Genomic DNA, 14,561 nt, shown 5'->3' on the forward strand with positions numbered 1-14,561 from the left:
GTGCGTTTTTTTCGCTTAAAGATAAATCACGTTCATTTTGAACTTTAAGGATAGTTTCTTGGAATTTATCTAATGCTTTCGCACCCTTCAGAGCGACCTCATCTTTTTCAGTAATGAGTTTATTCTTCTTTTCTTCCAAAAGTTGAATTGTCTCCTTATTTTCATGAAGACGGCGTTTGAAGTTATTAAGTGTAGTTAGTAAGGGTCTATGATTCATTCTAAGAGAAGTATACTTCAACCTTAATTCTTCCAGGATGAGGTTTTCAAATCCTTTGGTTGGATAATTGTTTAAAGAAGAATTAAGATGTTCTAAAAGGGTTTCCTCGTCATCAAATTTAGATGCCTCATCGGAAAGTTTATAAATATTTGCGAATATGAATAAATGAGGAATGCTAATTATCACGAAAAACAAGGAGAATGAAAAAATCAAAGATTACATACCAATAATTTCATCATTTCTTTCTCGAGCCTTGCGAAGTAATTCAACGTTGGTAGAGTTTTCAGCCTTAAGTTTGGTATTTTATTTTCCCAACTTGAGAAGTTTCCTTTGATAATCCGAAGAAACCACATATGATAAGCGAGATACCTGTAAAAGTATAAGAAAGATATTATGAGTCGGAGAGGAAGAGTAGAAAGAATATAAAAGAAGGTATAAATATTACCAAAGAACCAATCGCATGTTGGAAGCTGGGTCTGCAACAGAAGAAGCTCCGCGAAGATATGGATCATCCAAAAGACTTTCAAGACCATACAAAAAGTGCATTGTAGATCACCATTATTAAGAGCCGACATAGAATCAGAGATAAGGTTGGATAAATCTTTCATGGAAGAGGAGACTGATGGATCTTCGGAAGAAAGAATATCGTCATCACTGGATTCAGAACTTGAAGAAGGGTAGAATTCTTTACGCTTCCTAGAAAGGTCAGAAGAAGAAATTTTGGGCCCAGATTTGGATGCGAGTTTTTTGGTTCGTTTCTTGGTTTTCCCAGTATCCTTAGTACCCGAAGCTTCAATCTACGGGAATAATTAATATAAGAAACAGAGGCAACAATATTGTTTAAGATAAAAGAGGGAATGCTTCTTACTTCATTATTCTGCGAAGATGACGCATTATGAGACGTCTTGGCCTTCTTAGCAGCCTGAAATCATAAGAGTAGGAAAGTAAGAAATAGAAAAAACAAAGTTATGCGAAATTATGAAAGATATGCGAAGATTTCATACCATCTTATTATTCTCATTATCATATAAGAAAAATTTCCAGGGTTGATAAGTAAAAATATTCGCAGGAAGGGGAAGATCAGAACCATCAGCAGCTCTTCCAGATAAATGAGGACCAACTAAAATGACAGCGCAATTAAGCCAGCATGAATCATTAGATCTGCGATCAGTATTATTAGACTTATCATTCCAATCAACATCTCGCATAATTTTCAGGTCTTCAGTGATACCATCTTTACTTCTTAAGCGAATGGCCCATTTTGTTGATTCATTCTTCATTATCGCAACATAGTAATTTTTGAAAAAATTATCAACAGTATACTCTGAAGTGTTGATGTCTTTATCACGGTACGATACATTTCGAACTTCATAAGAATAAGAGGTTCCTAATCCGGTTGCGCGACGAGAGTATTCTAAAGCTATTATAATAGCATCTCCACTTAATTGAAATATACCTCTTGCGAATCGATCATCGGATAGAATTTCATAGAATAAGGGAATTTCTGGATTGTACAACGGGGATGGGAAGATTATTCAAAAGTTGTCCTAATGAAATGATGATCTTTTGATTAGACCATTGTTCAGAGTTTCTTAATTCAAGATTGAGTTTTGATGAATAATCAGAATGGGAAGGAAGAGAAAGTGAAAAACCTCTTGTGTCAAATTCTTTTTTCAACCTGATGAATTCAGCTTCCATCTTTTTACCGGCTGGAGCCATTATAAGAATGGGAATGAGAGATATATAGGTGAATGAAATCACAGTAACAAAAAAAATGTATCTTAATCAGATCACGGAAGGAAATTACAATTAAAGTGCAGAAGCATGGGAAAAGAAAGAAGAAGGTAAAAAGAAGAAAAAAGAAGATGAAAGAAGGTACATAAGAAAAATTTACTCTCGTTTTTCGAGATTTTATCTCATTAATGTGAAGAATGAATGGATAGGAATAGACGGTTATAAGGACGTGTCAGATAACGAGTGGGTAAAAATACACGCTATGTAAGGAAAGCTCAAATTCTGGAAATGTGTCGGCAGAGCAGAATATGAAAATTCGAGCATGTGTGATATTATTATATGGAGATTCTTCATATTGCTCACTTCATAAAGAGAGCGAAACGGAAATAGGCAAAATGTAGGAGTGAAATATCGCACCTTCATTATGTATGCGAAGTAAAGGTCATTCGTCTTAAGCGAGGACTATTGCATATGTTAAAATTAGGATGACGTATTTAATGATGTCAGCATAGTCACGAGTAAAGTGTGATGATCTGCGCGAAGGAGTAAAGTGTGCGAGATCGAGTGTATGTACATGAGCGACTGTAACGCATAATAATTCCGAAAATAGGGGATCTATTAGCTGTCATCCACTACGTAATACCCTATATAAGGGGAAGGAATCTGTGTATTGAGGGAGAGATCTGAGATGACTGTTAGACAAGAAATTAAGAGAGAGAAAGTCTATTTGGAGAGCAAGTAAAGTCATTGTATACTCTTGTAACCAATTATAGATCTTAATAAATAATAAAGAATTCCATTATGATTACTTAGAATATTGTCCGTATTCATATGGGATGTGGTTGTAGGATTTCCTTCAACTACACTTATTCAAACTTGATGATAAAAATAAACAGAAGTTTTCATATAGGGGAAATGTCTTGACAATGTGGATCAGATATTCAAAATTCAAGTACAAAATATTTTAAACGGATTAATCTTAAACTTAATCTTCTTCTTCTTCCGTCCTGCATAAGTACCAGAATTAAGTGAAACTAATCTCTCAAAATAACTCACTGCATTCCCATCAAAGTTTATGGAAGTATTGTAAGGCATTCTAAGTTCGCTAGTTCTCCAATGTTTTATTGGGTCATATACTACCACTTTATAATCGGCCAACAGTACTAGATGCGCACCATTCTTCAAAGAACACATAAGCCTTATAGAGGAGATATTCCTAATTTTCTCATCGTTAATAAAGTAACGTTTAGTCCATGATTCGGAGACTCCATATTCTTGCATCACCCCGACATCAAATGCAACCCCATAATCAACAACTAAAGCAAGGCATCCTTCAAAATCTCCCATGGTGATTGAGGAATTCTTTTTCTCCAAAACTTCTTTTGGCATTTGCAATTGTTTGAATTTCTCATCGCTTATATCCAACGAGATTATTTTATCCAGTTTTTTGTTCAGCCAGTGCAAATCTCCATCAACAAGCACCCCATTAAAAAGCTTAACAGGGGATCCAGCAAGCACCGTTTTACTACATCTCCATGAATCTGTTCCTAGAGTATAAACGCGCACAATATAATTGTAGTGGCATGAAACTACACACTACATCCGATGGAGTATAGGGTGATTCCACACAACATGAAGAAACATAAACAAATATAAACACAAGGATTTACGTGGTTCGGTATGATTACCTATGTCCACGGGGTGAAAGGATGTGTATTATTATTCTTCTTCCTTCGTTACAAGTTGTACTCTCTCTCTCTAGTGGTGATGTTCTCTCAACTCAAGTATGATGCCTTGTTTTCTCTTCCTCTTCGACCTCTCTTTCTCTCTCTACTAGCCCTTATACTTATAGGCCAAAGTCGACATACAACAGAATTACAATGTTGGTCACATTACATCATTTTAGTTGTTCTCTATCGGACGTTCAGTGATCGCCCGACTTCCTGGTTTGACCGATAGTTCTTCACCCGAGGCCGAGTCTGTATCACCTGGTTAGCACGATGTCGCCATTCTTCTTTCTCGTTCCTTTGTTTGACCATCTTCCTTCTTCTGAACGAGTGCTTTCTGATTGTTCGCCCGACCTGTCAGAGGATAAGGGTCACATCACATCCGACACCTATTGGACCATCACGTACGACCCACGTGATACCTCGCTCTTTGCCGTTTGGTTCTATCTTGTGCTTCGCCGCTCTTTTTTCTTTGGTGTATCATATCTAAGGATCTTTCCACCTAGCCCTATGGATTATCTACACCTACATTTATGCCCCTTCTTTCGCTCGTGTTCTTGACACGAGGGAGAGAAAATCGTTTCATCTTCCCACGTCCTCGAGCGTGCCGGGAATTCCTCCATGCAGTCTCCCACTGACTCTCCTTTATGACTCATAACCGTTGCTATCGGTTGAGGAGTTGTACCCTATAAATACCCTCCCTTATGTTCTCACTCCCTTGTTCGCCATTTTTCATAGAAACGAAGTGTTGTTCATCTTTTTTCTCTTCTTCCCTTTGTTGCCGACGCCATTAATTCCGGAGACTCTCTTCTCTTTTCAATCTTCGTCTTTGTTGTTTCTGTTGGTGAGATTCGCGACAGTTGTGGTTAGTTCTTCCTTTTGCTTTTCTCTTCATCAGAGCTCGTATCTCCCTGTTCGTTTTTCTTGCCATGGCTTCTTCTTCTCCGTCAATGACCGAAAAAAGGTGCGTGAGTGATACCTTCTCCGAAGGCGATGTCATTTCTCTCGATTCCCTGTTTTGGCTTGAGAGTCCATCCCATCACGATTATCGTGCTATAAATTCCCTTTTCCCTGATGAATCTCCTTTTTTTTCATGTAGGTCTGATAAGAGAGTCTCAAAAGACTTGTCTGATGATGAGTTTATTGAACAGTTGAAGGAAGAATTTGGCCTTCAAAACTACGAGGTATCCCTGGTCTCGGGACAGACGGGTGTATTGAGAAAGTCTGATGTCGACAGATATGATCAGTCATTTGAGGCGGTTATCGTTACTCGTGGGTAATTAGAGCTCGGCCTTCGTTTTCCTTTGTATAACCCTACTACCCCTTTCTACTATGAGGTGTTGTCGCAGCTTCATCCGCCTCGGGCCTTGACCCAGTGGAATGGAAACACTTTCCGTCTGATGAATGAGTGAAGAGACCGGGGCGAGGTTCATGGATCTACGACCGATTGGTCGACCTACAGGCCCGAGGATGCTCCCAAATATATTTTCGCCAATTTCCTTGTGAACTATCAGAATGGGATATCTACCAATAGTGGCCTTGCTGGTTTTGCTTCCAGCCCTCATCGATTGAAGTCTATGCTCGATGGTGCTAAACGATTGATGGTGGATGCTGATCCTCTAGGGATAGGTTCCAACAAGCGTGCTCTCAATACTAATGACCCATACTGGGATCGGGTTCCATTACTTGTTCGCGGCCAGATTTTGCATGGTAGCTTCCCTCCTCCTCAGTTTCCTGCGGAGCCTTACTTATTATGGGTGATTAATGATGACAGGGTTTTTTGTTTTCTTTCCATTTTCTTCGCTTCCTGCTGTGTCGGCTCAAGGTATTGATTACTTTCTTGTCGTAGGTTAAGCCTCAGGGAGAGCCTACCAAATCGACTTTTATTTCCAAGAAGAGGAGCGCTGGCACAAGGGTCGAGGAAGACCAGGGGAAGGTAACAATCATATAGCTTTTAATCTAAGTACATGTACTTTCCCCTGTTTTTTGCCTTCACGTGTTCTGACACTGAACCTTGTGCAGAAAATCCCTAGGCGCGAGGATGAAGATGTTGGAGGGTCTGATACTGTTAGTGGTGAAGGTTTGGTTCCAAGGCGTAATCCTCCTCGGGGGAAAGTGGTGGCGAAGGGAGTGATGCTGAAATGTTCGGACAACGTGATCGACATCCCCGATCAAGATGATGAGGACGATATATTCGGGGACGAGCAGCTGTTTGATGAGGATGGTGGTGGGAAGAAAGAAGGGGAGATTCCCTTGGAGACTACTATTGTGACTCCTACCGTGCAGCCTGGGCTAAGGGGACGACCGAAACATCGCTTCAAAAGAGCCCCCCAATGGATGTTGGTTCTTCCTCTAGTGTTCACACATATTTTACCATATCGGGCCCTCTGTGTGATTCTTGGCGCATTACACTCGGAGGAGTTCGGCTCCTATACTGATGAGCAGATGATTGCAGTCGTGCCCCTATATCCTGACATTGTGCCGGTCTTTGATAATCTGGTAAGTGGTTTGTCTGAAATCTTCGTTTTGATGTTTTCGGGACTTACTAATCTCTTCTTGGGGTGAATTTTGTAGGCGTTGAATCGGTCGAGGTTGGAGGCTGCACTCCGCCGACAAGAGATTAGGAAGTTGGAGGATGCTCTTCAGCAGGAGAAGGAACGATCTCGTGACCTAGAGATCAAACTCGCCGATGCTCAAGGTATATTGTTTACATAGTTGTGTTGATTGAGTTCTTCGTACCAATATCTTGAGTCAATTATTGTTCTTCTAGCCGAAATATCTAGTATAGATCTATATGCTTCTTCGGAGTATAGGCTTATGAAGATAAAATGATATGTCGAGAAATATCTTGTGGAGAATCTTCGACAACGAATTTTCAATAAGGATGGGAAGATAGACCGACAGGAGGCCGAGATCCAACAACTTCAAGAGGAATTGGACAGATATCGCCTGTTTGAGTATGTCCCCGAGGAGATAGATAACTTGCGGTCTCGCTTGGGGATGTTTCAGAGACTTGCTGGTGATAAAACGTTACTAGCCGATAATATGGAGATTCAAAATGGTTCCCATAGGCTTCAAAATCAAGATCTTCATGAAGATCGGCGACGAATTTTGAGGGAAAAAGTTGTGGCCGAACAGTCCAACCGAGATCTTCTTGAAAGGACCAAGGGCTTCGATACGCTGTCCAGTGACCTAGAGTGGACCCAAGCCCAGTTATCGATGCTAGAATTGTCATATAATCGTCAGAGGGCCGAGTGGAGCGATCACAAGAAATATTTCCCTTCAAATGAATTCAATGAACAATACTATAATGAGTTAACTTTGAAGCTTTCTAAGGCCGAGGATGAGTTGTCCAAGTCCGTGGAGTCGTTAGAATCTGTGTTTTCCACCCTATCAGGTCTCTGGGGTGTATGATGTGGTGGCCTTAGATCGAGTTAATTTGTTGTTCTTATTCTGCATTCTGCTATACTCCTTGTCTAACATGCTTTTGATTCTTTGTTACAGCCGAGCAGGGTCGTGTTAAGGATTTGGAGCGAGATGTGCACAACCTTGGGCAAGAGGTGGAGCAGTGGAAGAAGGCTGAAGGTGAGACGAAGGTTAAGCTCCAAGACGCCTAGTCGAGGTCTGAGCAGCTTTCTCAGCAGATTATGGACGAGAGAAACGCTCATCAGAGCGAGCTAGATGAGGCGATTAAGGCCGGTGTGAACGAGTACATCGTGCAAAAGCGTCGCGAGGTTGCTCAGAGGAAGGGAGGGGCCGGTGTTGTTCCACCCAGGATTTGATCACGCCTTTTGTAGTGTTGCGCCACTAATTTTCCCTTTGTTGCGGGTTGTAATTCGTTTGAACACTTGTCCCATGCTTCTTTGAACAACTTCTTTTAAATGGGGTGCTGCGTCGCCAAGCTTGTTTTTTATTTTCTATTTTCCTTGACAATTTCCGCCTTTTCCACTGTGTTGACAATTCTCTTGATAATTTCATCCTTATCTTGTTGTTTATGTTACGCACCTGCATTTAATGTTACATGTATTGGTTATTAGTGCCTTTTCTGTCGAACACACTCAACAAGGAGGGTCATCGGGACCGATGCCATGTCCCAGCCGAGGTATTTCATCACTATCTTTTAGATTCAGTGGAAGGGTTATAGTCTCCCTAGGTCTAGGCCCGATAATCCTGAGTGGTTATATACCAACCAACTCGGGAAAGTGGTCATGGCCACCTGTGATGGGGGTAACCTTTCAGATGTAAGTAGGTTACCTGGCTGAGAAGAAATCGTATCTTAACAACCTTTGGTATCTAGCTTCCAACCACCAGTACCCTTAGGATACCTCGGCACTTGTACACTGCCACTGCCCCGAGTATCGAATAACCAGTCGAATGTAAGTCACCTCGGCACTTCTTCACTGGCTTTTCCCCGAGTACGAATGACCATTCGAGTGTAAGTCACCTCAGCACTTCCTCACTGGCTTTGCCCCGAGTACGAATGACCATTCGAGTGTAAGTCACCTAGGAACTTCCTCACTGGCTTTGCCCCGAGTACGAATGACCATTGGTCGCTCATGTCATATTTCCTACCCCTCGCGGTTTTAAAGAAATGAATGACAAGTATGTTTTTCCTGTTTCCCTCGAACCCCTCATGGGTAATAGAGTTTCAGATGTTGCGCGTTCCACGGTTTTAGCTCGGGTTTGTCGTCTGGTTTGAGTAATCGATAAGCTCCCTCGCCAGCTTTAGACACGATTGTGTATGGTCCTACCCACCTTGCCGCTAGTTTACAACCCCTTTTGTCACATTCCCAATCGGCTAGATATTTCAGCACTAACTTCCCCGGTTGAAACTCTCTTGGTCGAACTCGTTTGTTGTATTCTCGTTGTAATCTCTTTTGGTAATTCTCCATTTTTTGCAACGCCATCTCCCTTGTTTTCTCCAAGTCATCGAGCTTGGCCAATATTAGATCTGCAGATATGTTTCGCCTCCTGGCTTCAGTTCTTGTGGTGGGTATCATTGCTTTAGTTGGTAGTATCGCTTCAGTTCTATAGGTCAGCATGAAAGGTGATTGCCATGTTGCTTCCCTTCGAGCGGTTCGATAGGCCCATAAAACATTGTAGATTTCTTCGCACCAATTACCGTACTCTCCATCTAATTTTTTCTTCATATTATCAGCGATAGTTTTGTTTGTGATCTCGGCCTGCCCATTACTTTGAGGGTATATGGGGGTATCCTTGTTTTTATGATGTGTTTAGGTGTTAAATAGTAGGTCGATGTTTTCTCCCTGGAGCTGTTTTCCGTTATCCGAGACGATGGTCGGAGGTACTCCGAAACGACATATGATGTGCTCCCAAATAAACCTGAAGACGTCTTTGTCACAGATATGTCTCAGTGGTTCCGCCTCCACCCATTTAGTTGAGTAATTCGTCGCTACTATTAAGTATTTTCTCTGCCCCGATCCCACATGTAATGACCCACGATATCGATCCCCCACTTGTCTAAGGGCCAAGGGCTCACCATCGAGTTTAGAGTTACAGATGGAGCATGTATCTTCTTACCAAATCGCTGACATTCTTCGCAAGCTCGTGCCATTTGTTTTGCATCATCATTCATGTACGGCCATAAGTATCCCATCTTTTTCGCTCTCGCTGACAAACTTCGTCCCGAGCTGTGATTTCTGGCTGCCCCATAGTGTAGTTCGTTCAGTATTGTCTGGCCTTCTTCCTTGCTCAAACATCTTAAGAGGGGTCTCAAGTACGATTTTCTGTATAAGATTCCATCTCTTAACTCATAAGCGGCCGATTTGCTTTTGATCTTGTTGATCTCGGGTCGCCCCTTGGGTAATTCGCCTGTCTCCAAGTACGAATGAATCGGCTTTCTCTAATCTCCATCTGGATATCTATCGGCCGTATTGATAGCCACGTCGACAGATATCTCGGGTGTCTCTGGTATGGATGGGGCGAGGAGTCTCATGACACGAATTCCCTCCACACTTGGGTCTCCGAGCTGGGAGGCGATGTATGTCCGTGCATCCGAGTGTCGATTGTCTTTTCTGCATATGTGGCGGAATTTGATGTTGGGGATCTGGTTGATATAGAATTGGGCGAGCTCCCAGTATTTCTGCAGAATTGGATCGTGAATTGCATATTTGGCCGTGATTTGTCGGATTACCAACTGTGAGTCGCTAGTTAGCCTTACATCTTGTAGGCCCATCTCAACGATTAATCTCAGGGCGTGAATCGCAACTTCGTACTCGGTGACGTTGTTTGTCGCCTTAAATTCCAATATAAACAAATGGACCATTTTTCGTCCCTTTGGTGTGGTAAAGACTATCCCAAGTCCTGATCCATCTTTGTTTGACGCTACATCAACGAATACTTCCCAACGTGATGGGCTACTTGCATCGAGTAAGTCGGCCGGGTCTTCTCGATTTTCTTCCATTCCGGGTATGTCCTTGACCTCATCTTCGTCGCTTAGTGGAAAATCTGCCAAAAAATCTGCCACTACTTGTGCCTTCACTGCTGTCCTCATTTCGTAGAAAACGTTGAATTATTTTATTTGCGCCCCCCATTTGGAGATCCTTCCAGATCGGCATGCATTGTCTAGTATCGCCTCAATAGGTGATTTTGTGAGCACGCGGATCCGATGGGCTTGGAAATATGTACTTAGCTTCAAGGTGGCGAAAGCTAGCGCTAGAATCATCTGTTTCATCCTTGTATAATTTTTCTCGGCCGGACTCAATGTCTTGCTAATGAAGTAAACAGGCTTTTCCTCGTTCCCTTCATTTCGAACTAAGGCTGCACTGATAGCATATGAAGTTGCTCCGAGGTATAATGTGAGGACCTCTGACGGCTCGGGTCTTTGTAATACTGGAAGACTTGCAAGATGTAGCTTAATATTCTGAAACGCCTCCTCACAGGTGTCCGTACATTTGAATTTCTCTCCATTTTTAAGAGTGCTAAAGAAATACTTGCATTTGTCGGACAACCGAGATATGAATCGCCCCAATGCTGTTATACTTCCGTTCAGCTTTTGTACGTCTTTTATTGTGGCTGGTGACGGCATCTCGAGGATGGCTCTGACTTTCTCGGGATATGCTTCTATCCCCTTTGGAGTGATGATATATCCCAAAAATTTGCCCGATGTGACCCAAAAATCGCATTTGGTCGGGTTAACTTTCATTTTATATTCTCTCATCGTTCGAAAAATTTCCCGCCGGTCTCAGATGTGATTCTTGGCTAGGCGACTTTTTACTAGCATATCGTCGACATAGACCTCGATGGTGTTGTGGATCTGATCCTCAAACATATCGCCCACCAACCTATGATATGTGGCGCCTGCATTCTTCAGCCCAAACGTCATCTTGGTGTAGCAGTATAGGCCCTTTGGTGTGAAGAATGAGGTGTGTTCTTGATCCTCGGGAGCCAGCGGGATCTGGTTATACCCCGCGTATCCGTCCATCAATGTTAGTGCCTCGTACCCCACTATAGATTCCACCAGTTCATCGATACTTGGGAGAGGGAAACTGTGCTTCGGACAAGCTTTGTCCAGGTCGCTGAAGTCGATACAGATTCTGACTCCTCCGTCTCTCTTTGGTACCACGACCATGTTAGATATCCACTGTGGGTAGTGCGATTTACGAATTATTCCCGACTCATGTGACTTCTTTAGCTCCTTCTCGACGGTCGCCTGTAATTCTGGTGCGATTCGCCTCATCTTTTGTCGGACTGGCTTGAAGCTTGGGTCGATCCTTAGATGGTGACAACATACCTCTGGATCTATACCCTCCATATCGTGCATGTTCCATGCGAATGCGTCCATGTTTTCCTTTAGCACCGCCACGAGATGGTTTACCTATTCATCCGATAGTAAGGACCCAATCCTTACCACCCTTGGTTCCTCTTCAGTTCCAAAATTAATCTCTCGAGTAGGTTCCACGGCCGAGAAGTTTGGTCTTGATTCCTTCACCGGCGTCCTCTCCTTTAATTGTTATGAAGGCTCGCTTCCTTGTGCTTCGTAAGCCATGACCGCTTGCGAAATAACCTTTTCCAGTTCTCCTGTGACTTTGGCTTCTTTAGCCTTTTTCTTCTCTCCCCTTTGCCGTGCTCTCCGCTCCTCATTTATATGGGCGTCGGCCTGCATGCACTGTCGGGATGCTTGTGGATCTCCTACGACTTCTGCTATCCCCTTGTACGTTGGGAACTGTAATCTTTGATGATAGGCCGATGCCACTCTTTGATTCCCGCGATCCATGGTCTTCCGATAATAGCTTCATAGGGCGAGGAGACATCAACCACACAGAATGTGGTTAAAGTATCCAGGTAGCCACCTCCATCCGATACCCTTAGAGTTACTTAGCCCTTCGGGATGGTTACCGTCCCATTAAAACCGTATATATGATATGTTGACGGGACGAGTATATCCTTTTGAACATATCGTAGAAGAGTACTTCGACGGAGATCCCACTATATACTAGTATCCTTCTTACCCCCTATTCCTCAATTAGCAGGGTAATAGCCAACGGATCACTCTGAGCTTGGCCGTTCATCAGGACATCTTGGGCCGAGAAAAAGATAGGTCGCACCATCCACGGTTCCAGAGGCAAAGCTTTTGCTACACTGAAAATTTCCTTCCCACTATGATCTCTCTTGTGGATTCTATACACTATTCCGGGATTCAGATTGTACGCTTGAGTGGCGGAATGCGAAGTCGTGTTGAAAAACTGCGTGGATCTGTCGATCCGAACCTGATGGACTGGTGCATTGGGCGCTGCGGTCGTCTGGGCTGGATGTCGGACGAACTGTCTCAGATAACCATCTCTGATAAGGTGTTGCATGATGTCTTTCAGTTCTCGACAGTTGTTTGTAGAGTGGCCTCGATACTGATGATAATGACAATATTCCGGGTGATCCTTGGTTTCTTCGAACTGTATCCCTCTTGAAGCTGGGTATATGATGTCACTCCTTTTTTCGACTTCTTTGAAGATTTCTTCCAGTGGAGCATTCAAAGGGGTGTACGTTCTCGCCTCGTGCCTTGGCCTCTTCCTTTTAGCTATCCATTCCTTCTTTCCATTTCCTCGCACGGGCAGACTCGGTCTCTTCTCGGACCGTCTTTGAGTATCGTCCGACGTTGACTCGGGCGCTGCACTAGCTTCTTGCACTCCTCTATTTCTTGACTCTTCCTGGATTTCTTCTAGGGCGATGAAATTCTCTTGTATTTTCCTCATTTCTTTCAACGGTTGTGGTTTCTTAGTGAACATGGCTACCCAGATGGGATCCGATCTCCCAAGTGCGTTTTCAAACCCGAATATCTTCTGGTCGATGGGTACTTTCCCCTTAGTCGGCGCCAGAATGTAGTGGCATGAAACTACACACTACATCCGATGAAGTATAGGGTGATTCCACACAACATGAAGAAACATAAACAAATATAGACACAAAGATTTACGTGGTTCGGTATGATTACCTACGTCCACGGGGTGAAATGATGTGTATTATTATTCTTCTTCCTTCGTTACAAGTTGTACTCTCTCTCTAGCGGTGATGTTCTCTCAACTCAAGTAGGATGACTTGTTTTCTCCCCCTCTTCGACCTCTCTTTCTCTCTCGACTAGCCCTTATATTTATAGGCCAAAGTCGACATACAATAGAATTACAATGTTGGTCACATTACATCATTTTAGTTGTTCTCTATCAGACCTTCACTGAACGCCCGACTTCCTGGTTTGACCGATAGTTCTTCACCCGAGGCCGAGTCTGTATCGCCTGGTTAGCACGATGTCGCCCTTCTTCCTTCTCGTTCCTTTGTTTGACCATCTTCCTTCGTCTGACCGAGTGCTTTCTGATTGTTCGCCCGACCTGTCAGAGGATAAGGGTCACATCACATCCGACACCTATTGGGCCATCACGTCCGACCCACGTGATACCTCGCTCTTTGCACCGCTCTTTTTGCTTTTGTGTATCATAGCTTAGGATCTTGCCACCTAGCCCTGTGGATTATCTACACCTACAACAATTTTCCTTAAGTCCAGCTAATATTTCAACATTCATTATCTTGTAATCACCACTCTTGCAATCATAACCAAACGCACATATGCGTGGAGAGGACCCAAATTCGGGTATTATTTTGTACTCGTTAGTGTCTGGGTTCCATATACAAAAACAGTTTCTTTTAGGATTCCTAAAGCAAATCAGGCCATTACAAGAACCCACCAAATCAACATCGTGAACATATGACGGACGAAAATATTTCAACGGTTGTTCTATTTGGACAACAACTAATTCACTCACCGAATCACAAATGATGGAGTTGCATCCGTAAGTGTCCGTACTCCTGTCATACATTTTTAACATAACGATGGGGTTCTTCTTCTGCGCCGTAAGATTAAGATGTAATTTAATAAAACTGGGAGTGGAAATCAACTCAAACCAAGTCTTGCAGACACTTACATGTAAGTAATGATTTCACTGGTAGCATTAAGAAAAATTTCGACGTAGATATCTTCAGGAACCCTTGACATCGCTATAGGTGCAATACTAACACTATTCTTGATAATTTATATTTATGAAACCAACTGCTTGTATTTATAGACAAACCAGACGTGCATACCCTGACTAGGAATCCACAATTAAAGAAGGGAAACAATCCGTATAAAAGTAATTCAAAACTATTGATAATAGGGATTCCTAGTTCTAGCAAAATACTAGTACCAATGAAGTCTTTCCGGCACAGGCAGGTTGGATAATATTGCATGATTCGATACACATTTCTTACCATAGCCGGTTAAAGTAACTAGGTTAACTAGGATGATCGGGCCAAAAGATCCAGACGGGTCGGGCCCGGAATGTACAGCCATAAAATCAGATGATGAACGAGAGATGAAAAAAATAAGATAACAGAGA

General features: G+C 42.8%; 1 protein-coding gene across 1 annotated transcript; it reads right to left on the minus strand.

The window, feature by feature from the left end:
- Positions 1–2,899: 2,899 nt before the first annotated feature.
- On the minus strand, positions 2,900–4,718 carry LOC113316752 (F-box protein At3g07870-like). Its single transcript, XM_026564900.1, has 2 exons — positions 4,658–4,718; positions 2,900–3,498 (listed from the first exon to the last, which is right to left on the minus strand). The coding sequence occupies exons 1-2, from the start codon at positions 4,716–4,718 to the stop codon at positions 2,900–2,902; spliced, it is 660 nt and encodes a 219-aa protein (XP_026420685.1).
- Between the last annotated feature and the right edge of the window lie 9,843 nt (positions 4,719–14,561).

Source organism: Papaver somniferum, chromosome 10 (genome assembly GCF_003573695.1).
Source record: "Papaver somniferum cultivar HN1 chromosome 10, ASM357369v1, whole genome shotgun sequence".
NCBI classification, from domain to species: domain Eukaryota; kingdom Viridiplantae; phylum Streptophyta; class Magnoliopsida; order Ranunculales; family Papaveraceae; genus Papaver; species Papaver somniferum.